At 43.2% G+C, this 24,910-nt stretch overlaps 1 protein-coding gene and 1 long non-coding RNA gene across 2 annotated transcripts in view; both read right to left on the bottom strand.

Moving 5' to 3' along the window:
- MTX2 (metaxin 2) overlaps window positions 1–24,910 on the bottom strand; it is a 48,562-nt gene that overhangs the window by 11,306 nt on the left and 12,346 nt on the right. Inside the window, exons 2-4 of the mRNA XM_083572405.1 lie at window positions 15,016–15,063; window positions 13,899–13,945; window positions 2,761–2,833 (exon numbers count right to left, since the gene is read on the bottom strand). Of these exons, the coding sequence (XP_083428531.1) occupies window positions 2,761–2,833; window positions 13,899–13,945; window positions 15,016–15,063 (168 nt within the window). The remainder of the gene's footprint in view (window positions 1–2,760; window positions 2,834–13,898; window positions 13,946–15,015; window positions 15,064–24,910) is intronic.
- LOC310743681 lies at window positions 9,931–13,888 on the bottom strand. The gene is made up of 2 exons (XR_014539165.1): window positions 13,182–13,888; window positions 9,931–12,817 (listed from the first exon to the last, which is right to left on the bottom strand). It is a non-coding gene; the product is annotated as an uncharacterized lncRNA (long non-coding RNA).

Raw genomic sequence — 24,910 nt, 5'->3', positions numbered from 1 at the left:
CACAACTGAACCTGAGAGCTGCCCATCTTCCAATATATCTGCCTCATTTTTGTGCTGTAAGCCTGCAGTGACAACTGACTGCCACCCTTTGACTCCATCAACTAGTTGTCAGTGTATTCTTCAAGGCATTTCAAAACTGATTAGACTCAGTAAAGTAACAATTGATCAAAGACTGCTAGGACACCTATGTCATATCTGCTGCAAGCGTGGAAGTGAAACGTCCACTGAAGTAGATTCTACACTTGGTCAGCTTTCACAATGTGGGTCAGTTTTTTTTTTTTTATTATTATTATTATTATTATTATTATTATTATTATTATTATTATTATTTATGCATTTTTTACAACTTTTATATATACTTCAAACATTGTCCATCACTTATCTCTTTCCTTAAGACTTCTAAATCCATCTCTCCATGGCATTCAATGCCAACCTTGATCTTCTACGTCTCCTGATATTCCACCCATTTTTGTCTCTAATCTTCCTTTATTTATAATATTATCTGCTGCTCATATGTTAACTCAGGTTAAATTGAATATTCTAGCCTTGAATATTGTTGTGTGTCAGTTTTGTCGAGGTATCACCACTTAATCAGGTGAACTACACCCATTAGGTGTGTGTATTATATACTTTTTAATTTTGTTTACTGCATTTATAGGCCACCTTTATCTTCCAAGGATCTCAAGGTGGTGTGCATGCTTCTCTTCCTCCACATTTCAGCCTCACAACAGCCCTGTGAGGTAGGCTGGTGAAGAGATGGTGACTGGCCCAAGGGCTGAGCTTCATGCCTGAGGGAGCTGAGGGCCCAAGGGCTGAGCTTCATGGCTGAGGGAGGATTCAAACCCTGGTCTGACTGTGAGAGCTGTAAAACAGAAATGGCCCTCCTGTACCAACAAGGGCTTGGCTTTAGTTTCATGTACAACCTTTGGTGCTGCTCAGCTGGAGAAAACTGAGCACAGAAAGGAATTTCATAGATATCTGAGGTTGAGATAGTATGTAATCCTGACACTCCTTGAGTAATCAGTCTATTTGGTGAAGGACTTCGTTCCTTGTTCTATTTTTGTATTGCTTCTGAGAAAGAAGATTTAATGTTTTAAAGGCATAATTGACACACTTGCACATCATACTAAACCAAGGGTAGTCGTGCCCTCCAAACAATGCTAGACCACAACTCCCATCATCCCTAACCACTGGCCTTGCTGGCTGGGGCTCATGGGAATTGGAGTCCAGTGCTATTCATGTTCCCCACTTCTTGTTTGGTGCAACATGAACCTAGGCAACTCTTGGACTTGTCTGCTCCCCCCTGCTCCTCCCAGGCAGAGGAGTTAGTAAGCTTTTGGTTTCTGGTTTTGCTTAGCCACAGTTTGTCTTTCAGTCCCAGGAGAAACACTGTAGCTAACATTAAACTATGGTTTGTTTGAAACAAACCAACTTGAAAATATGGTTTTGCATGACATGCAAACACAGCCCCTGAATAGTTAATACTGTCTAGCTGTCTATAGAGCTTTACTCAGGTTCAAAGTAGCAGTCACAAGAATCGATGCATCTGCACTATGGCATGCATTGCAAAAAGAATGCTGGGTCTTTTTGAGCTTACAGACCTCTCAATGGTTTTATCGATCCAGACTTTACTTCCACAAAGCTACTATATAAAGAATGGTCTTTTGGTGTTTCTGCGGCAGGAGTCAGCGTTTCAGTGCTCTCAGAAGGCTCTTAACAGATGGACAGAACGAAAGAAGAGCCAACCATGAAACCCTCAGGAACAGAATCCCATAAAAGGGAAGAGGCTTTCACAGCCAAAAGGTGATAATTCAAGTAATTTTTACTCAGAGTAGACCCACTGAAAGCAACAGAGACTCCCCTCTTGAATTCAGGTCCTAAGGAAAGAAAACCCCCTGGTGATAAATTTAGGGGGTTGGGCACACTGTTTCATCGAGTCCACTCTTACAATACTTCTAATCAACTCAACTGATAAAGACCCAACTCAGACGTTGCAGTTGGCATAGCTGGTTTACTACAATCGATGCACACAAGTGTGCAACTATGTTTGCCTCGGGCTGGGCACTTCCAGGCTGCTAGCTCTGTAATAAAACTCCAGCAATATGGGAAACTCCTCTCTGATAATAAACAATATCACGCATGGGTCCTCCCTCTATAAATTAATTTTTATCATTATCTCGCCCTCTACAAGAGATGAAGTCTGCGTCCGGAAACAGGGTCAATTTCCAATCAGTTGTCAAAGCTCTGGTTGTCTATGAAGGATGAAGCAAATGATATTCAGACAAGTCAGAAAAGCTGGTAGGAAGAGTGAAGTCCTTTGCAGTAATTTGGAGCCGTGAATGTAATAAAACTGCACCAAACCACCACAAAAGGGTCTATGCATGTCAATTCTCAAGCCAGCCTCAGAGGCTGGCCTGTTTTTCATCAAATTCTAGCTGCCATAACTTCTTGTACTGGTTTGTCAGAGAGGCCCCTTCTAATATCTAGCTCTCCATGGGGTCCTTTTGAAGTTAAAAATCAGACTCTCGCAACCAAATTCACTATGATTTGAATCATTCAGTACTTAAACACATGGAACTGTCTGCCTTGGCCCTATGCCTACTGTTATAATGCAAGCAAATAAAAAGGTAGAAACACATTATTTTCATTCCTTTCCAGCAGAACAAGATGCAAGCTCACATGCATTTATGGTCTGCGTGATGAGATACTGTTGCCATAGTTTCCAACCACAGGTGTAATGTAAATGAGTGTTGCACTTACCAGATGGGGACATATATTCAGCATTTGCCCTACAAACCACCTGGACTGGCAGGTTGCACATTTGCAAAAAGGCCTGGGAATAAAAGCAGAGCAAATGAAAAGATTGCACTGGTTATCTGAAGGCAATATTTTTAAAAAATTAAAATTGTCAGGAGTTTTAACCTACAATATAGGTTTTTCTAAAAGCTGGTTGCCAAAGCAGGTAAATATGGGACTTGTCAGTATAAGGTTCCAACATTTTGCACATCAAAATCCCCATTTTTACTACTCTAGTTGCTGTTACAGCGAATACGTTAGTATCGAAGATGGTCTGTATTCTTTATTCAATTACTTTTGCATAACCAAGACAGCCTGCTGTTTTAATGGCCTTTGAGTAAGTTTAACTGGTTTAAATTGTAACGCTTCAAAATTAATGCATTTTTTTATTGCTGATACCTTAGTGATTTGGATGAATTTGTGAATAAATTTGTTAGCTAAATGCAGATATCGGCGACTGTTCTCATTTTCAACAGGAGTACTTTTCATATGTTTAGGAAATTTTGTAATTATTACGCTTCTGCTAGCTTGAAAGTAGGGATTTCGATATAATGAAATATATTTTACATACTTAAGATCATTTTTAACATTTGTATATACTGTTTTGGTCATCTGCTTTGAAGATAATCCGCAGGAGCAGCATGCAAATAAATTGTTGGCAACTATTATATTCCCTTTCTCTGTACCATACTGAAAATGAGAAAAATTTTACATGAAGTGTGTTTTTGCTTACTGTCTTTCACTTATTGTTTCATACTTACTTTGTTATATTTCCTGGTTTGAAAGTAATGATTCCTGCAGCTTTAAAATGAATGAATGAGAACACAACCAGTGCAAACACTGCTGCTTTTAGCTATCCTTCCAGGTTTAAATCTATTTGCAAACAATTGTGATTTTTTTTCATCCAACTCTACCCACAAAGTAAATGGCAGCCCACTTTGCATTTAAACTTATGAAGCACAGAGCAATGTGCTCTTTCCCTACCACCAACACCAGTGGTCAAGCATGAAGAATGCTCAGCCTATAGAATAGGAAGGTGACATGCACCTGTGTCCCCTAACATTAGTCGGCTGAGCTGCCTAAAGGCTAAATCCTGGCTCTACAAATGGATTAGAATCATTAAGATCTGAAACTGTGGATTGGGGAACCCTAGACTGTGAGACATCTGTTTGGCCTCTTCTAGCCACATCTGAAGCAAAGTCCTGTCTAGGTTGTGCCGTGTGGATCAAATCCCAGAGAGGGCTCTTTTGCCACAATAGAAAATTAAAGGTAAAGGTAAAGGTCCAGTCGTGGCCGACTCTGGGGTTGCGGCGCTCATCTCACTTTATTGGCCGAGGGAGCCAGCGTACAGCTTCCATGTCATGTGGCCAGCATGACTAAGCCGCTTCTGGCCAACCAGAGCAGCGCACAGAAACACCGTTTACTTTCCCGCTGGAGCGGTACCTATTTATCTACTTGCACTTTGACGTGCTTTTGAACTGCTAGGTTGGCAGGAGCAGGGACTGAGCAATGGGAGCTCACCCCATCACGGGGATTCGAACCACCGACCTTCTGATCGGCAAGTCCTAGGCTCTGTGGTTTAACCCACAAAGCCACCTGCGTTAGGGAGACACAAATGAAGAGAAAGGTGGCAGTGAAGCACTTTGGCTAGCATACCTTTTGTGCCCTGGTCCACAGATTCATGCACAGTAGCAAAGCATAAGGATCTCCACAAACATTCAGACATGGGTTGGGCAATGATAGGAGAGAATGTGTCCCTAAAGCAGTGATGGTCAAACTCGGCCCTCCAGCTCTTTTTGGACTACAACTCCCATCATCCCTAGCTAACAGGACCAGTGGTCAGTGATGATGGGAATTGTAGTCCCAAAACTGCTGGAGGGAGGGCCGAGTTTGGCCATCACTACCCTATAGGAGGAACACGGGTGGCGCTGTGGGTTAAACCACAGAGCCTAGGACTTGCAGATCAGAAGGTCGGCAGTTCGAATCCCCGCGACGGGGTGAGATCCCGTTGCTCGGTCCCTGCTCCTGCCAACCTAGCAGTTCGAAAGCACGTCAAAGTGCAAGTAGAGTAATAGGTACCGCTCCGGCAGGAAGGCAAACAGTATTTCCGTGTGCTGCTATGGTTCGCCAGAAGCGACTTAGTCATGCTGGCCCCATGACCCAGAAGCTGTACGCCGGCTCCCTCGGCCAATAAAGCGAGATGAGTGCCGCAACCCCAGAGTCGTTCATGACTGGATCTAATGGTCAGGGGTCCCTTTACCTTTACCCTAAAGGAACAAGGGTACATGGGACGCCCATGTACCAAGCTGTTTTTTTGTTTTTTTAAGCTGCACACTATTGATCTTACAAATATATTGAAACAGATTCAAGTTAAATCACAATGAGTAATATTTTAAACGCGGCTCCAGAAAATGCCAGCATGACAGGGGAGAAAAAAGGGGATTTGCTTTTCCCTCTTGTTCTCCTCCATGAAAAGCACAACAAAGGGGAAGCTGGGTAATGACAATTGAGGGATTATTCTCCAATTTATCTAGGGTGGAAAAGCGTGTCTGAATTTTTTTTTTTAAAAACCCAGGACAAATGTACGAAATATTCCAGCTTTCCTATCAAGCAGTAGCAGACCCTGTAAAGTGAAAAGTCTGTCTGCAATTATAAATGAAAACTGTTCAGTATCGTACTTGGAGTGACAGATTATATTCCTAATCCAGTTATGGTAATAGCCACATTTGTAGTTTAACATAAATTAAGAGTTTAATTGTATTTGTGACTACTTTAAACAAAGTAACAAATTCCTTTGTACCTGTAAATGTAATTTATTGCAAAGCCAGGTTCATTTTCCAAAACAATCTATTTTACACTGCACTGGAATGCTGCTATAATGGTATAATGTAATTCCTGCTGCAGAATGTGAGAAGGGTAGACTCACTGGTAACACAGAGGAGGTTTTGAAGATAAATGAAGATGCTATTCATTCAGGGGTAATTTCATCTTAGAACCATATGAAAGATGTTTCGCTCAGACACAGTGGATGCCTGGCTAGGGATTTCAGTCTATTTTCAGCTACAATGTAATGTTGTTAAATCGATTATGTTGATACTGTATTTCTAATCATGAAGAATTCCAGCTATTATTCTGGTTAAAGAATAGATTGTCAGGCTTTCATTATACTGTTCAGACCATCTCTCCTTCTCTCTCTCTCTCCCTAGTGAAGAGCAACAAGCACAGTTTCAGGTCACAAAGTTGAAATTATAAATTCACGTCACAAATCAGTAAAATCAAGACCAGGTTGCCTGCAGAGTTGTCTTTCTTTTTTCTACATAGTAATATATAAAACAGTCTTCTTTTTCATTGTTAACAAAAAGCAAGCTGCTGACCTTCAAATGCGTCCTGAGACTCCCTCTTACACAGCAGCATTTTCCTCAATCATGTTTCTGTTTCAGGGGAACAGAGGGATCCATTCCTAATCCCTCAACTCTGGGAAACAATGCAGTTTGGAACACTGCATAGAATACGGTTGTGCTAATATCATGGTCTCCTATTGGCTAGTGCCCATGCCATCCTGTTGCAATGACTTAGTAATGTTATGGCCCACATTTGAGAGGACTGGGATGGCAGGTGACATACACAGCTGGTTAGAAGGGCCTCTCAGCTGGCTAGTGGCAGGGTGACAGACAGTGGAACCTCGTGTTACGTACTGTCCTCCTTGCGAACACTGCGGGTTGCGAGCTCCGCTGACCCGGAAGTAGATGCCCCTTGTTGCGAACTTTGCCCCGGGATGCGAGGAGAAGTCGCGCACCGGCAGCACAGAAGCAGGAGGCGCCATTAGCAAAAGCGTGCCTCATGTTACAACCGGTTTTTGCTTAAGAACGGACCTCCGGAACGAATTAAGTTCGTAACCGGAGGTACAACTGTACTCAGAAACATCTCTACTTGCTGCACTGCCAGTTGCAAATTATCTCAGGTAGAAGGAGCTACAAGGGACTTCTGTCCAGGCCTGTGGGATGTGACTGCCTGTGCTAGGTGAGACTCACTATAAGGAAGCCCCTGGCAAGAGATTGTTCCCTTCAAATCCATACACACTGCCCAGGCTTGCACCCCAGGGAAGTCACTTCGGTGCTGCTAACACAGCAGTTTGACTTCACCCCCGGGACAGCACTCCATGTCCCTCAATGGAGGTTTGGCAGATACAGTGGTACCTCAGGTTAAGAACTTAATTCGTTCTGGAATCACAACTTTAGCTAATGGGGCCTCCTGCTGCCGCTACGCTGCCGCTGCATGATTTCTGTTCTCATCCTGAAGCAAAGTTCTTAACCCGAGGTAATATTTCTGGGTTAGCGGAGTCTGTAACCTGAAGCGTCTGTAACCTGAATCGTATGTAACGCGAGGTACCACTGTAGATGCCAACAATGTTATTACAGAGTGTTCCTAGTTCATGGTGCAAAAAAAGACAAAAGGTTGTATCCAATTAAATTCTACTCAGAAACAGGGCCAATAATTTTAATCATGTAAGTTAGCCACGTCCATTAATTTCAGTGCTTCTACTCTGACTAACATTGGATACAACCCACAGAAAGCTAAGTGACAAGAGCCTGACTTCTCCAGTGTTTAAAAACCCCTGCACTTTGGCAAGAAAAAGAGAGGCTGGGAATTATTTTTCAAGATGCTCTTCTGCCCTTGATTTCAAGCAGGAAGAACATATGGAAAAAGAACAGCTGAAACAATACTAATAGGGCAATGTCTACTCAGAAGCCAGCCCAGCTGATTAGGAGTGCAGCCTAAAACTTTCACACTATCAAGCATATCCCATTTTTTAAACAGCAAGAAATCAGAATGAGGAAAAAACCACCTAGACTCATGCAGCCTTCCTTAACTGTTAGCTATTCGCACAGTAAGGTAGAAGTGGATCATACTGAATTGGTACTAAATATATTCGCCCTCACATACAAAGAAATAGCTTCTAAATGGAAGCTATTCAAAATTCAACCCTTTTAATTGGTGTCTCCCCCCCCCTTTTGCAATTCCTCATATTCAATAGTGATAAAACTGAACTTTGGTAGTAAATGAATGGTATCTGGGGCATATATCAAACCACTATCGTGAATTCTAATGAAGCTGGCTTTCAACTTAAATCTTCTGGGGGTAGGAATAAAAAAAACAGTACGGAATGGTTAACTTTGGGTAAATTTGGACTCAGTATGAAATGGCTGTGGCTTTTGCTATTGAGCTAGCTCAAAGTTTGGACCACAAGGACTAATATGCCTGCAATGGAGTTACAGGCAGAGTATGAGCTTTTGCAATCCTGGATCATTTAAACTCCAGTATTTGAATGTAAGGTAAAGGTAAAAGGTAAAGGACCCCGGGACGGCTAAGTCCTGTCAAAAGTGACTATGGTGTTGTGGCGCTCATCTCACTTTCAGGCTGAGGAGCTGGCGTTTGTCCACAGACACCTTTCTGGGTCATGTGACCAGCATGACTAAACCGCTTCTGTCACAACGGAACACCATGACGGAAACCAGAGTGCATGGAAATGCCATTTATTTCCTGCCACAGTGGTACCTATTTATCTAATTGCACAGGCGTGCTTTCGAACTGCTAGGTTGGCAGGAGCTGGGACAGAGCAATGGAAGCTCACCCCGTCGCGGAGATTTGAACCACCGACCTTCTGATCGGCAAGCCCAAGAAGCTAAGTGGTTTAGACCACAGCGCCACCTGTGTCCCAGTATTTGAACGTACAGCATTTCCGCCCCCGCCCCTGCCGCCATTCACTCTAAAGTGCAACAGAACTTATTTACCTTTGTAATGAAACTCACAAATTAACAGATACACACACTCAGAGAAAGAGACAAAGGTTGAAACACCACAGATTAATCAACGTCCTGAGACCCTTTCAGATGCTCAGGAGTACAGTGGTACCTCGGGTTAAGTACTTAATTGGTTCCGGAGGTCCGTTCTTCACCTGAAACTGTTCTTAACCTGAAGCACAACTTTAGCTAATGGGGCCTCCTGCTGCTGCTGTGCCGCCAGAGCACAATTTCTGTTCTCATCCTGAAGCAAAGTTATTAACCCGAGGTACTATTTCTGGGTTAGTAGAGTCTGTAACCTGTAGTGTATGTAACCTGAAGTGTATGTAACCCGAGGTACCACTGTATAGGTGCCTTGCAGATGTATGACAAAACGTGTCCAGGGGTGGGGAGACAAAGCCTGCCACTCTCTTCCTAAATACTTTCAGAAACTCCCTCCTTCCAAATGTCTGAAAGGGGCTCTTGTTGTAAATGATGACCTTCCCAACCAGCTGCCTCCAGATGTTATTGGACCACAACTCCCAGAATCCCTGACAACTGACCCTCCTAGCTGGGGATCCATGGATACCCAGGAGATATCAGGAGCCATTCCAGTGTCCAAGCATCTTAACTTGATCACAAGTGGCTGATAGCCAGGTGCGAAATGCGCCTGGGCACCTGGCAATTTTTGTATGGCCTGGCCATATATCAAGCAGCTCCACAAGAAACACATTCCACATTATGGGTGGTACGCAGGTGGCGCTGTGGGTTAAACCACTGAGCCTAGGACTTGCCGATCAGAAGGTCGGCGGATCAAATCCCCATGACGGGGTGAGCTCCCGTTGCTCAGTCCCTGCTCCTGCCAACCTAGCAGTTCAAAAGCACGTCAAAGTGCAAGTAGATAAATAGGTACCGCTCCGGCGGGAAGGTAAACGGCGTTTCCATGCGCTGCTCTGGTTTGCCAGAAGCGGCTTAGTCATGCTGGCCACATGACCCGGAAGCTGTACACCGGCTCCCTCAGCCAATAAAGCGAGATGAGCGCCGCAACCCCAGAGTCGGCCACGACTGAACCTTTACCTTTACCTTTTTACTGCAACTAAGTTTCACATCAAACTAACCAAGATGTAAGAAGAATGGATTGTTTTGTTTTGTGAACCGCCCTGAGACCTCTGGGTATAGGGTGGTATATAAATTCAGTAAACAATAATTACCATTGTCTCCACCACAACATGCAAGTCTAAACATCAGAAAGAGATAACCAGACTGATATTTTCATTAGTCATTGCTTAAAAATAGCTAGTAAACTAACCTTAACATATTGGAGCAATATTATTATTTATAAAAAATAAGTATGTTAAAAAAAAGGAATCAGCAGTGTATTCTTAATACAGATTCTTAAAACAGATACCATCCCCTTACATCAAAGAAAATTGTTCCATAAAGTTTAAAATCAGATATCTGTTGAAATCATATTTATAGTCATGGCTACTATCAGCTGTCAGACCAAAGAATATTGAAGATAAAGACGTTCTTTTAATATATTATGGTTAATTTATCATCTAAGTGACATGTGTAGAACAACAAAATGGAAATAATCAAACAATATACTCCTTCGGCGGGGTGGGGGTGGGGGACCTTGTTTTAAAAATATTATTATGCTGATGAAGGTAATTATTAACACTTGCTCTATATACACATGTGTATTCCAAAAACTATAATATAGGGTTTAAAACTTTTAATGGTGTAATCTACTTCTTTATCCAAGGATTAGCTAAAATGATTATATATTACACTAATATTTGCTTATCAAAATAACAGCGCTTTCCACATTAGTGGAAATCAATATTATTAACTACAATTGTGCCCCATAATTGGGGGTGCTTGTGATCAGTGTCACCCATCAAAATTAGTATTATTTATGTACTTTATTCACTTCCCCCATCTAACACCCCTTTTTGAATTAAAAATTGAAAAACACTTTTTAAAAAGATTGCAGCATAGTTTTACTAACATGTAAATTTCTTGCTTTTTTCAAACATTTCTCTGAATGTGACTTTTTACATTTTGGGCTTTATTGTTATGTATTACTTTTAATAAACCTTTACATCTTTGTATGCCTTCTGATAAGCACAATCCTGTACATGTTTACTCAGAAGTAACTCCCGTTCAGACACAGTAAGTCATATTCCCAAGTACATGTGCCTAGGATTCCTGCCTCTGTGGGACTTACTTCTGAGTAGTCATGTATAGGATTGTGCTGTAAATCTCACTTAGTTCTTACTCACTTGTCCTAGATCAATGTCCAGTGAGTGGACCTATTAAAATCAATAGACTTTCAAGTCCATTGACTTCATGAAGTCTACTCTTGAGTATAACTAAGACTGGCTATCACCCTCGGTTTTAGGTCTTTTTGCTTACGTTTTAGAGTGTCATTTTAATACAGAGCATGGAAACATTTCACAACGATTATGAACTTTGTTTTTTTCAACACTGCAAACAGTTACATCACTGTTCCCTCCCCCCCCCCCATTTATAAATGAGAAAAGAGAAAACAACACACCTTTTTAACAGTGCTGTTCAGCTCTGAAGACATTACTATTATTATTATTTATTGAATTTATACACCACCCTATACACAGAGGTTTCAGGGTGGTTCACATCTGTTTGTTTCAAATTCCAAGTACAGTGCTACCTCGGAAGTCAAATGGAATCCGTTCCGGAAGTCCGTTCAACTTCCAAAATGTTCGGAAGCCAAGGCAAGGCTTCCGATTGGCTGCAGCCAATTGATTGAAGCTCCTGCAGCCAATCGGAAGCCGTGAAAGCTGCAAAAGCCACATTGGACATTCGAGTTCCAAAGAACGTTCGCAAACCAGAACACTCACTTCTGCGTTTGCAGTGTTCGGGAGCCAAAACGTTCAAGTCGCAAGGCATTCGTCAACCAAGGTACGACTGTAGTACAATTCCAAGTAGTATTAAGTTTGTATCTTCCCTCTATGGCACATAAAATATCCTTTTTCACTTCGACTTTGGCTCAGTTTGCATGTAATGCTAATCCAAACCACTTCTTCAGCAAATGCTTATGTTAAAACTGGGCATCCTACCCAATTTTAATTCTGAATAAGGCACCAGAGGCTGCTAGTTCTTGCATATAAACTTTTACAGAGTATAAGGGTTTAATTTTGTATACAAATACTCCTCTGACTGCAAAAGCATGAACTTGGGTGGGTCAGCTATAAAATACAGCAGAGGATAAATATCCAAATGACATCAGTGGGAAGCCTACAGATATGGAAGGGGGAGTGTACAGTGGTACCTCGGGTTACATACACTTCAGGTTACATACGCCTCAGGTTACAGACTCCGCTAACCCAGAAATAATACCTCGGGTTAAGAACTTTGCTTCAGGAGGAGAACAGAAATCGTGCTCCGGCAGCAGCAGGAGGCCCCATTAGCTAAAGTGGTGCTTCAAGTTAAGAACAGTTTCAGGTTAAGTACGGACCTCCGGAACGAATTAAGTACTTAACCTGAGGTACCACTGTATATGGATATATTATTGTCTATTTATCTCCTTGCACACACATCCCAAGGCAATGGACAGAGGGCAATAAAAAAGCTAAAAATAGTTTAAAACTATATGCAAAATAGCAGCAGATTTTTTTAAAAACACACACCAATAGTAAACAGGCACTCATAGCAGAGACCTATTCATCCAGCTAGGAAGGCTGGGGTTAGTGTTGTATTTTGGCAGAAATGTTCCACAGAACAAGGCTGTGCGAAAGATTCCTGCATTGCAGATGGTTGGACTAGATCAGGGGTACGCAACCTAAGGCCCGTGGGCCGGATGCAGTCCAATCGCCTTCTCAATCCGGCCCGCAGATGGTCCGGGAATCAGCGTGTTTTTACATGAGTAGAATGTGTGCTTTTATTTAAAATGCATCTCTGGGTTATTTGTGGGGCATAGGAATTCATTCATTTCCCAAAAAAAAATATAGTCCGGCCCACCACATGGTCTGAGGGACGGTGGACTGGCCCACAGCTGAAAAAGATTGCTGACCCCCGGACCAGATGATCCTTGGGGTCCCTTCCAACTCTACAATTCTATGAGTCTATGAGGGGCAGCTACACTTAAGGCCCTGCTTTGAGTCAGTGCAGACTGCAAGACATCTAATGCTGTACTCGTATGGTTCTGGATAAAATACATGAGCTCGTGCTGTGTTAGGGACAACATTGCCACTTGCTACCTTGTGTCCTGGGACGCGGGTGGCACTGTGGGTTAAACCACAGAGCCTAGGACTTGCTGATCAGAAGGTCGGCGGTTCAAATCCCCGCGACGGGGTGACCACCCGTTGCTCGGTCCCTGCTCCTGCCAACCTAGCAGTTCGAAAGCACGTCAAAGTGCAAGTAGATAAATAGGTAGCGCTCCGGCGGGAAGGTAAACGGCATTTCCATGCGCTGCTCTGGTTCGCCAGAAGCGGCTTAGTCATGCTGGCCACATGACCCAGAAGCTGTCCGCCGGCTCCCTCAGCCAATAAAGCGAGATGAGCGCCGCAACCCGAGTCGGCCACGACTGGACCTAATGGTCAGGGGTCCCTTTACCTTTACTACCTTGTGTCCTGTTGCTCCTCTCTCAAAAAGTACATCTTGTCATGGATGATTGGCCCAAATGTCACTGACAACGCCTAAGGTGGGGACAGCAGTCCTGTTTGGATGCCGTGGCGAGCCATAAACCATGGCTTGCCATGACAGAATGGCATCTGAGTTCATGCTACCCAAACATCCATCAGTGCGTCCTCCACTAATGCAAGAGGAAGCAGCAAACCATGAGCCAGGACTTAATGTGATGCACAGCAACTGTGACATTTCTTTTCAAAGAAACCGCAATCTGAATCCAAGGTTTGTTCTTGGCTTCCGGGTCATAGCACGCTTAGAGAGAAACAAACCACAAGGGCTGGTTCGGACCTCACGGAACGCCAAGGCTCGTGGTTTTTTATTCCTACTCATGCTACAGAATCACGGTGGGAACAATTCGGAAGCATGTATTGGCATGCTACTCTTTCACAGTAAGCCCTGGTTTGTGGCTTACCACGTTGTCTAGACGCAGCTGAAGTGCGATAAAATATTTCGCTTCACATTTTCGCTACGCCTCCAGAGAGAAAAGAGCATTGCCCGTGTACATCCAGCGGGAACACAATACAACACAACGGTGCAAAAGTCCTTTTCATTTCAGAAGGGCATACATTAATGAAATGTTCAGTGGATGGGGCCAGTTGTTCTCGGATACATTAACACGTGCCAAGTAGGAAAGTAGAACAATGCTTTTACCTGAACAGCAAGACAAGCAGCATTATCCGAAAGCAAAACTTGTTCGTCTGTAAGATAAATAAATAAAGTGCAGGACAATTATTGGAAATAATGACTCCTTCCCCAATGGATAATTGCAGATCATTTGGGGATGCAAAAACAAATGGTGTACAAACATAAGGAGACAAACTGATTTAACACGAATCACATGCCCCATTACATTAATGTAGCTTTAGGAAGCCTGTGGTCTCAGAAATATTTCCTTTAGCTCTGCCCTGCAATTTATCGTATGGTCCCAACAGTTAAAATCCCTAACCGATATGTGTGTGTGTGTGTGTGTAAGTTCCTGTGTGTGCGCATGCCTTGGGCTTTTTCTTTTTAAAAAATAAAATAAACGGGCAATTATTCATTTCCTAATAGAAATAATAAAAACAAACAACTTCATAATTCCTCTTGCTAAAAAGTAAAAGCATACAGAAATATATATATATATATATATATATATATATATATATATATATACCAGCTTGCAGTTAATATTGCGCACTGTGTCTAGGTCTGTCACACAAAAGAAAGATGACAAGTACACAGCAATAAAATCCCATGCTTAGAAGACTAGGGCTGCTACCTATTAGTCTTCATTACTTTGCAGTCTTCTGACAACTGTAGCAGGCTGCTGAGCCCCAAATGGGGGCCATAATGTGATCTGATGATATATGAAGAGCTGCTAAAGGGAGCCTGAACCATCCTAGCCTATACATTTTAACAGTTCCTTTTTACCGGGAGCCCACTTTACCACAAGACTTCAAAAATCTGCTGCCTCAGCTATTGGCGCAGTAAATCTGCCAACTGGGCCTGCAAACCACATCATTTTACACTGCCTACAGCAGCCAATATAATGAGTCAATAATAAACCAAGGACCTTATAAGGCCATGAATAGCTGGCTTATATTGGCAGGTACAAGTTTAGCAAAAACCTATGGCCGGACGGCCACCACAAAGGATGCTCGTTTTAACAAGGTTCTTTCTCCCCACTTACCCACCCCCCCTTTCGCACCCGCCAGACTCCAGTTAATTACATCGCTGCATATTTAATGAAGCCCCCCCCCCCGTTAAGTGCAAAAAATAAAGTACTCACCTTTCAGCGGCTGATACAATGCTGCGTTCTGAGGCCAAGGTTCTGCAGCTGCAGAAGGAGAAAGAAAACAATTTGATTCATTCAGAATTTAAAGAAGCCAAAATGAGCATTAGTCATTAGGGGTTTTTATTATTAAAAACAAAAACAAAAAACACCAGAACCCTCTCTGTTTAGATCAGGCTTCCTCAACCTCGGCCCTCCAGACGTTTTGAGACTACAATTCCCATCATCCCTGACCACTGGTCCTGCTAGCTAGGGATGATGGGAGTTGTAGTCCAAAAACAGCAGGAGACCCAAGTCTGGGAAACCCTGTCCTAGACAGGTGAGGAGTCAAGATCTGCACCTTAACAAACATTTTCCAGTATAACCACCATAACATGCCTATTATACGACACACATCAAATCGCACATCTGCCAAACCATTAGAGCACGTTACTGTTATAATATATTTATATACCACTTTGGGGCCCAAGGACCCCAAAGCGGTGAACAAAAGAAGGAGGATACAATGGGTGGTATCCAGCTAAACAGATCTGTTAGTACAAGGGTTTCCATCTGCACCACGGAACTTCTCCTCCCTATCCTCAATCACTTTTGGGGATTCCCCCAATCACCCAGAGCAGATTTGGAAAGGTGTGGGGCAGGGAAGAGGAGAGGGAAAGTTGCATTTCACAAGCAGAAATCCTTGCACTAGTAGTGGATCTGTTTAGCTAGATACTGACTATTACAAGTATGTTAAACACAATAAATCAATGAAAACAATATAAAATAGCAAAACCACAAAGCCTCTCCTCACCCAAGAGGGGAGGTGTTGTGGGCGGGACGCGATTTTTGCATCACGCAGGGGGTGTTACGCCCCCTGCCCCACTCACCTGGCTGGCGCACCACGCCCACAGGTAAGCGCCCACCCGGGCGACTTGGAGGGGGCGTGGTTTGCAGTTTAACTTACTGCTGTGCAAGCCATTCCGCCTCATTTTCCGCCTTCTCGTTGCGAGTCACCCACCCTCCACTCCCTTAGAGCTTAGGGCTTGGTTTTTCTCTTGACCTTGCTATGGACCTTAGGTTGGTCGCCCAGGTTGCCCAGGGGGCCTGGTAGGATTTTTTCCAATTGGCATTAGGCCTTTTGGTTTTTCCGCCTACCTCGTAGCAATCGTCACAACTTTATTGGTATTGGCGGTTAGGTTAGGCATTGGAATGTGTTGATGGTGTGTGGAAGGGGTAGGTGTGGCCATCGCCTACCCTTTCAAATTTGGGTATTCCGTTAAAGGAATCTGGCGGTCATGGATCCTGTCCAATGCCTGTGTGGCAGGGGGCCATGGCACGACCCTCGGTGACATCAGGGGAGAGCTTATAGTTGTATTAGCATCAACAGGCTCCACCTTCTGGTGAATAAACCCCCTTTGGGCTCACCCCTCTCTGAGTGGGTGGACTCAATCTGTCGTGGTCCAATACCTTCTCACTTGCTGTAATCAATAAAGTTGTGGCCTTTTCTTGCCCATTAACCTTATACTCTGTGTCTGTGTGTCTTCATTCCACAAAGCGGGGATCGGGTCCTCAGACCACAAAATACCTACCAATCACGACAACATGTGGTCATGAGCTGCTCTACCCTCCCACTAGAGGTAAGCCCATCTACATCCAATTGCCCTAACCCCTTTATTCTCCTTTCTGAAAACAGCTTCAGAAGAGGGATTGAGTCCAATATGCCAGCAGGACAAAATGGATTAGATTCCACCCTTCTCTGACCCTGTCAGTTACCAGCTCCCCACCCAGCTGATGCCATTTGCATTTAAAAACAACAACAACAACAACAACAACAACAACAACAACCCTGCAAAAGTTAGATGCATTTAAGCCAAATTCAGTTTCCACCTCAATGAAGTGGAAAAGGCCTGGCAAACTAGCACTGCAAAATTAAAGCCCAGATAATATAAGGATGAAACCTAGATAAAATGGCAAACAGGTTACTGCCGAAGATGACATGTTTTAGAAGAGTTAATCAAATTGATATTGACATGGTTGAGAAAAGGATGAAGGGAGGGGGAGGAAGCGTCAAAATACACACTTAAGTTTTGAATGAAACACCATCAAGTGTTAAAGAAACTGAAGAATATGCTGAAGGAGGGTGCATTCATGCGCAAGGGAGTACACCTTCTGAAGAAGGTGCCAAAATATTCTTAACAGGCTCTCTCGCCTTTCAAGTGAAGCAGCAGGGGAATAATGTTTGAAGAACTGAGAATTTGGGAGTGGAAGAAAAGTTTAGTATGTTTGCTTTGCTTTGCTTTGTTGTTTTGTTTTAAACCAGCTTTACTTTAAAAAGTTGTCCGGAAAGCTAAACACATATGGAGCCATTCATAAAGATAAGATTCACATGAAATATATGTGGGAGGAACATCACGGGAGGTGCGTTTACAGGACCAAACTAAAACTCTCAAGCTCCCTTGTTGTTTCTGCTGTTGCCGGGATGTGTAATGTACACTGTTGATATATTTGCTATTAAGCTGCTGTCTCATTATTCCTGTTATGATGAAATTGCTCCTCCGATTGTTGATTTTGAGATGTGTTGCTGTTCTCTTTCAGGTAAGCCACTTTTGGCACGTTTGTTTGTTTATTGTTTGTTTGTGTGTGTGCAGAAAGGCGACTTAAAGATAAAATTATAATGAAATGATTTAACCAATGAAAACTGTGGGAGCGGGGAAACGTGCCTTTTTAGAACCTACTGTGAAAAGCAGTTACGTACAACATTTCTTCGCTATGCTATATTAAAAGGGGAAACAAGGGAGTATAAATTGTCTTTACTCTTGAGAATTTGCGTCTCACCAATTCATCATGCACCATACGAATGTATATCACTGAACAACTGATCAGCAGTACTGATAGGCTAGCACTGCCAGCCGCCGTACACTTTGCAGTGTGTGGTTAAAAGGCATGGTGGCCTGAATGCCCGAATTGCACACTGAACTAATCCGCATTCAAATGCGTTGTCTATGAGTAAAAATTAAGATACTGTTCAATTTAGCTGCTTTAGATACCACTTGGCTGGATACACAGGATACAAATCATTTTCATATATAAAATAAACTTTAAATGATTGGCTCAACTTAATTACCACAACTAATGCTTTTGCTGCAGTCAGAAACATTACTCTCTACATGATCCAGAAACCAGAATACTAACAAAACCACTCTAGTGTATAATTATTTGCCCCTTCCACTTTTTGCAATATACTAACCTGTCTTTTCAGAAAAGTTGGACGGGACCGTAAAGCATCTAGTATCGCAAATGCAACCTGACCTTTAATATTAAATACATTCACACACATCTGTAACTCTATGCGCCTGGAAAAAAACTAATCATATCCAAGTGTTATAGCGAAACTTTCTTCCGTTACAACATTTATTACTTTAACACCAAAGCTTGCACCCTGGAGAAATAAATTCTGGAGATGAGAGAGGCAACACAAATGTACTGTATAAAGATTTCTACGGAGTACTGAACAGGAAAAATTAGTTTTAGAAGCTTGTTTTTAATAAGTACAGTTAATAATAATATAAACAATTCCTGTGCCCCTTGAAAGAAGAGAGGTTGGGAGATCCTTCTGAACAGCATGGGAGTCATGGAAGGGAAAATCAACTGAAATCTTTTCCTTCCCCCTTCCTTGGGAAGCCTCTACAGGATCCCTGTTTTCACCATGAACTGAAGGACCCCTCTAGATTCCACCCATACAAATAGACAGCATAACTGAGTTGCCAGTCCATAAAGCTGGCGGAAGTATTAATGCATTCAGAAGATTTTCATGGCCGGTTTTTAGAATAGCCTCTGAGGGTCAGGATTAAACAGAAGAAGCATAGAGAAACTTCAGCGAATTCTATTATTATTTTTCTTCTGGGAGGGGGTTGCTTTTGTTGCCCATTCTGAGCTTCTGGAATGGGGGGTTGGCTATAAGCCCAAATAAAAGCAATCAATTCATTTTAAACGAAGGACAGCTCACCAGTATTACTCATGCTTTTTCTGATCTTTGGATTTAAGGCAACAGCCTCCAAATTAGCAAGAGCAAGAAAAACAATGAGAACTGTGAAGAGGTGGGAGGTATCTTAACAAGAGAGGGGAAAATGTGCACACAACATTTTTTAATATACAGCATGACTCTTGCCTTGCGAACAATAGGTGAAGGCATAATTTGTAGAATAATAGGCACTAATATTACACGCTGCTTCAGTTCTGTCATATTTCCAATCCATCAGGTTGATTAATGTTATAATAAGTCCACACAAACTTAGCATTTGTCTAATAATGAAGTCAAACCAAGTTTATCCTTCAGCAACTAGATTCTTTCTGTCTTTAGCTGTTATTTGCCCATCTCGCCTAAATCACACTAATGCCAGGGGAAGCGAGGGGAAGGGTGAAAGCCAAGCACATGGCTGATGACTCAAGAAATGAAACCTTTCGTTTGAAGGGGGAAGCGTCAAGAATGACTTGCAATGATGCTCATTGCTCCAAGCAATGAGAAACTTCAGGAGTAGTGCTGGCTTGGATATGGACTCCTTTGGAAGACTGGAGACTTAGAGCGTTTTGTAGTATTTGGTTTTATTAGCAAATGTAAATATTGAATGTAGATCTCCACAGAGACACCTCAGCACCCCTGTAAGCTTTGCCAAGGTCCTTCTTTTCCTGTTTCCAACACAAAAACATGTCTATTTTTCCCCAAACATGCATACCTGATGCAAGTACAATATTCTTGTTATTTTGCCCGTGCAGATTGCCTGCTTTGCGGCACAAAGGCGGACAACACATGAAAGTTTGACCTCCAGCCATCCTAGCTAGTAGAAATTAAGACTTGAGAGAAAAGAAGTCCTTTGCTAGCAAAATATATCAATGCCTTATTCACAGGAGAGAGGAGAACTTTATGGACTGATCTGTGTGATCTTTCTCCACAGCTAGGAAGTCTGGGTTGGCACCCATCTGTCTCAGGAGACAATGGAGGCGTGCACGTTTGTCGGGTGAAATCAAACCGTTGGAGAGTTACAGCACCTGCTGTGGCTGTAGAGACCAATATAGGGGAGACATGTATTGTTGCAGCTGGGGCAGATGAAGGCATCTGGTTGTGCTGCTGCAGATGCACCATGCCGTTTCTTCTCTCTGCACTCCTTGTGACGTTAACATATATGAGAGAGTGCTGGAGGGGAAACAGTTAACCAGGTTGCCCAGTCAGGACCCAGGGGGGTGGAGTCAGTGGGACTATAAAACCAGTTCTGGGAGGAGTTTGAGGAGGAGTTGGCTGGGAGTTGTGGGTGGGTAGTTGGTTGGATTTAGTGGGTTGGCTGGTTGGGAAAGGCAGTTGGTAATAGAGAGACAGTTAGGGCAGTGGTTTCTTGAGTGAGGGGAGGTAGAAGAGATAGAGAGAGGAAAATAAGACTAAGAAAGTAAAGAGCAACAACGTTTGGAATGCAATGCCGTAAAAGTTTTGTTTGTGTCTGAAATAAAATACACTCTTCTTTATGAATTGAGAAGCTGACTGAGACTGAAGTGATTTTACCAGGGGGAACCTGGTTGGTGGCAGCGGTTTAGTGGTATACAGCCGGGGGCACTGTACGAACGCCACACTCCTCCCACCAGTCATTCCTCCTCTGGTCACTGCTATGGGAACGCAACTTAGATTGTCTGTCTCGAGGCATTGCAGTTGTCTGCACGGAATTCCCACATGGCAGGGCTGATGTTGCCAGCCTTCATGTCACTATGTAGACATAGTGCAGGGCTGGTCTGCCAACAGGCATGGTGCCTGAAGGCAACTCCCCGTAGAGCACATCCTTGGGGAGCCTGCCATCTTCCATTCTGCGGACATGACCGAGCCAGCGTGGACATCACTGAGACAGGAGTGCAAACATGTGGGGATGTGGGCTTGGGAAAGCACATCTTTGTCCTGCCATATGATGCCCCAAATCATCCAGACACAGTGCATGTGGAAGGCATTGAGGCGTCGCTCCTGGCGGTTGTAAGTTGCCCACAACTCACTTAGGGCAACGTGCTCAACGCACAAGCCTGGTAAACCTTCATCTTGGCATTGATCGTTGGCATCACGTTTGCCCATACCCTTTCGACGAGGCAAGCCATTGCTGTAGCTGCCTTGCCAATACGCTTGTCCAGCTCAGCATCAGCTAGGAAGACCCAAAATCAATCAGGATGAGCAAGTTTGGAATGGACGGATATTGGGCTGTTCTCAGTCAGCCTGGACCACACCAACAATACATCTTCATCCTGGCTCAGCCAGGGATCGCCCAGCATAACATTCACAACCCAACTGAGCAGGGGTCATGCTGGAGCAGGAGGCGGAACTTGTGCCAGCAGGACTTACACTGGCAGGGATGTAGAACCTGTGGAACATCTCCAGATGTTCCTAGACCACAACTGCCGTCACCTGTGGCCATTAGAGATGGCCATATCTGCAACAACTGTGAGGGTTTTTCACTCAAACGGTGTGTAAATTTTATTAAATAAAGAAATAAATGATGATGATGATGATGATGATGATGATGATGATGATAAACAATGCTGGAGGTTGGAGTCCAACAACATCTGGAACGCTATGATAATAATAGTAATAATAATAATCATAATCATAATCATAATTTTAAGAAAACAATGCTGGAGGTTGGAGTCCAACAACATCTGGAAGGCTATGGATTCCGCAGGAGATTTTTTTAAAAAAATGACCTGTTTCCTAGAAAGATGTATAGGCAAATCTACCACCTGTTTGCTATCCTTTAAAAATAGAAAAGTTAATTTTAAACCATACTTCTACTGCCTCACAGGCACATGAAAATGCTGATAATTTTAAACTAGCCTTTATTACTTCAATAAGCCTGCAGTCAGTTTGGAACAACAGTTAAAAAGAACTCTCATCCATTAGGAGTGATCAATAAAGAATGCACAAATACATCCCTTTATGAATTAGCTGCCTCATCATCGTCATCCAACGTAAATACCTATATGAAGGCACGATCAATTGCAAGATGTACTCAGACCTTTCACCAGAAAGGGTCAAGAAAACAAGTTCATTGAGATGGAGATTCAAAGGCTCTTAAAAATGTAGCAAACCCCTTCCCCCCACACACACACTTTATTTTGAAAATGAAAAATATTCCTGGGTTCAGAAGTAGGTGAACACATCTATCATCTTTCCTCGCCCTAACTGAGGCTGCAATCCTATACACACTTAGAGAGAGTAAGTGCCACTGAACTTTACTTCTGAGTACTTACCGAGAATAGCACAGTAAATCAGTTGCTAGCCCAATGACAAATTCTAGTTAAAATCCATAGTTTGGATCCAAAGGTAGCTTCCCACATAAGAAAGGAGAACTTAAGCTCATGGAAGTATATCTTTCACAAACGATTTTTTTACATTTTTCACTCAACAAAATCCCAAAATGCTATTCTGCTTGCAGAGCATAATACAGAACCTATCTATTAGAGTGTTCCTCTCGTGCAAGAATTTGCAAACGGATGCAGCAGAAATTTCCCTCCTGCTCAGTTCTCTGGATGCAACCCCATGCCCCAAACTCAACTGGGATTATGGTACAGTGGTACCTCAGGTTAAGAACTTAATTCATTCTGGAGGTCCGTTCTTAACCTGAGGTACCACTTTAGGTAATGGGGCCTCCTGCTGCCGCCGCCATGCGATTTCTGTTCTCATCCTGAAGCAAAGTTCTTAACCCGAGGTACTATTTCTGGGTTAGCGGAGTCTGTAACCTGAAGTGTCTGTAACCTGAAGCATCTGTAACCGAAGGTACCACTGTACAAGAAAAAACATGGCACAGGATCCAGAGTTCACCTTCTGCAGATAGAATGGGAAGGCTTTTGATACAGGTGAGGGGTCAAACTGGCAGACAGAGGCAATGCGACTTTTGCAGGTTCCCCCTCCACCTGCAACCCCCAGGGCCACCAAAGGCCTGAAAGTCACTCAACCCTCTATGGCACTGGGGGCTGCAGGGGTAAGGAAAAACTAGCAAAAAGTAACCTCCCATCCCACTAGCAGGGGCATCCTCTGAATGCAACTGCCCTTGGGGGTGCTCTCACTGACAGGAGTGAATTCTGGATCCAACACATGGCCTTTTAAAAAAAACAAGGGGTAACAACCTGGTCGCCTACTCGACAAGGTAAGTGTTCAATTATTCTTAAGCGTATTCCACTGGCTCACATGAGTTTGTTTTCTCTGCTCTTTCCCTCTCCTCATAAACCTAAGTGCCAGTTTGTTAATATACGTCTGATAACATAATTCCAAAACCAGAGTACAGTCGTACCTCGGAAGTCCGTTCCACTTCCAAAATGGTCGGAAACCAAAGCACAGCTTCTGATTGGCTGCAGGAAGCTCCTGCAGCCAATCGGAAGACGCAGAAGCCCCGTCGGACGTTCGAGTTCCAAAGAACGTTCACAAACCAGAACACTCACTTCCAGGTTTGCAGCGTTCAGGAGCCAAAATGTTCAAGTACCAAGGCGTTCAGGATCCAAGCTACGACTGTATTTGCTTATATGCTGCTGTCAGGTATCTGATACTATGGCCCAGTATGCAGCTCAAGATGTGATCTGCATACTGCCAGTTGCCCTCTTGGACAGATATAGGGAGGATACCTGGCTCTATAGGCAATAATCTGGCTTGCAATTCTACTTGCCTTCCTATGCTGTGCTGTTGCTCATTCTGCAACTCGGGCTTTGGGCTGGGCGATATATCGATATACCATACAAAACCAGTTTGAAGCCCATATTGTGATATTGCTTTCATAATTTTTAACCTGGTAATACATCATGAATCATGATGCATGCTAGGGCTGGCCTATATATCACTCAAAACCAGTTTGAAGTCGATATTGTGATATCAGTTTCACATTTTTTGACCTGGCAATATGTGTTTGTGTGTGTGTGCGTGCTATGCAAAAATCACAATGCAGGAAAAACTGTGAAGCCAGCCAGTGCCTCTACATAGCTCCATCCTTATTTCAGACATCATGGTATATCAGTATATCACAAAGCTTAGCTGGTGATATATCACAATGTTGAAAAACATATATCGCCCAGCCCTACTGTTCAGCTCTACATAGCTCCATACTTATTTCAGGCAGTGTGATATATTGGTATATCGCAATGTTTAGCTGGTGATATATCATGATGTGGAAAACCAGATATTATTCAGCCCTATTTGGGTTACAATCCTACAAAAGTTCAAGAGAGGAAGCCCCACTAAACTCCATAGGATTTAGTTCTGTGTAGGCATGTATAGGGACGCGGGTAGCGCTGTGGGTTAAACCACAGAGCCTAGGACTTGCCGATCAGAAGGTCGGCGGTTCGAGTCCCCGCGACGGGGTGAGCTCCCGTTGCTCAGTCCCTGCTCCTGCCAACCTAGCAGTTCAAAAGAACCTCAAAGTGCAAGTAGATAAATAGGTACCACTCCAGCGGAAAGGTAAATGGCGTTTCCGCGCGCTGCTCTGGTTCGCCAGAAGCGGCTTTGTCATGCTGACCACATGACCCGGACACTGTATGCTGGCTCCCTCGGCCAATAAAGCGAGATGAGCGCCGCAACCCCAGAGTCGGTCACGACTGGACCTAAGGTCAGGGGTCCCTTTACCTTTTAGGCATGTATAGGATTGTACAGTTAATAGACTGTTAATAGACAGTGAATAGCAAACCTCCACCAAATGATGGGTATGTACTGCAGCGTATATCACAGAGGTACTCTCAAATTTTGAGTATGGTTTGTGACAGACGCTTGCCAAAGATTTGTTCAAGGTAGGCTGCCTTTACTGAATCTGAAGAAATGGTTTATCAATGAAAACCCATTTCAGCCTTGGAGAAGTTATATAAATTAGAAACGTTGGAAATGCAGCTTACATAACTGGTTAAATGA

The sequence above is a fragment of the Podarcis filfolensis genome, assembly GCF_964270895.1.
Source record: "Podarcis filfolensis genome assembly, chromosome: 1".
In the NCBI taxonomy this organism is placed as follows: Eukaryota; Metazoa; Chordata; class Lepidosauria; order Squamata; family Lacertidae; genus Podarcis; species Podarcis filfolensis.
This window is presented reverse-complemented; position numbering and strand designations above follow the sequence as displayed.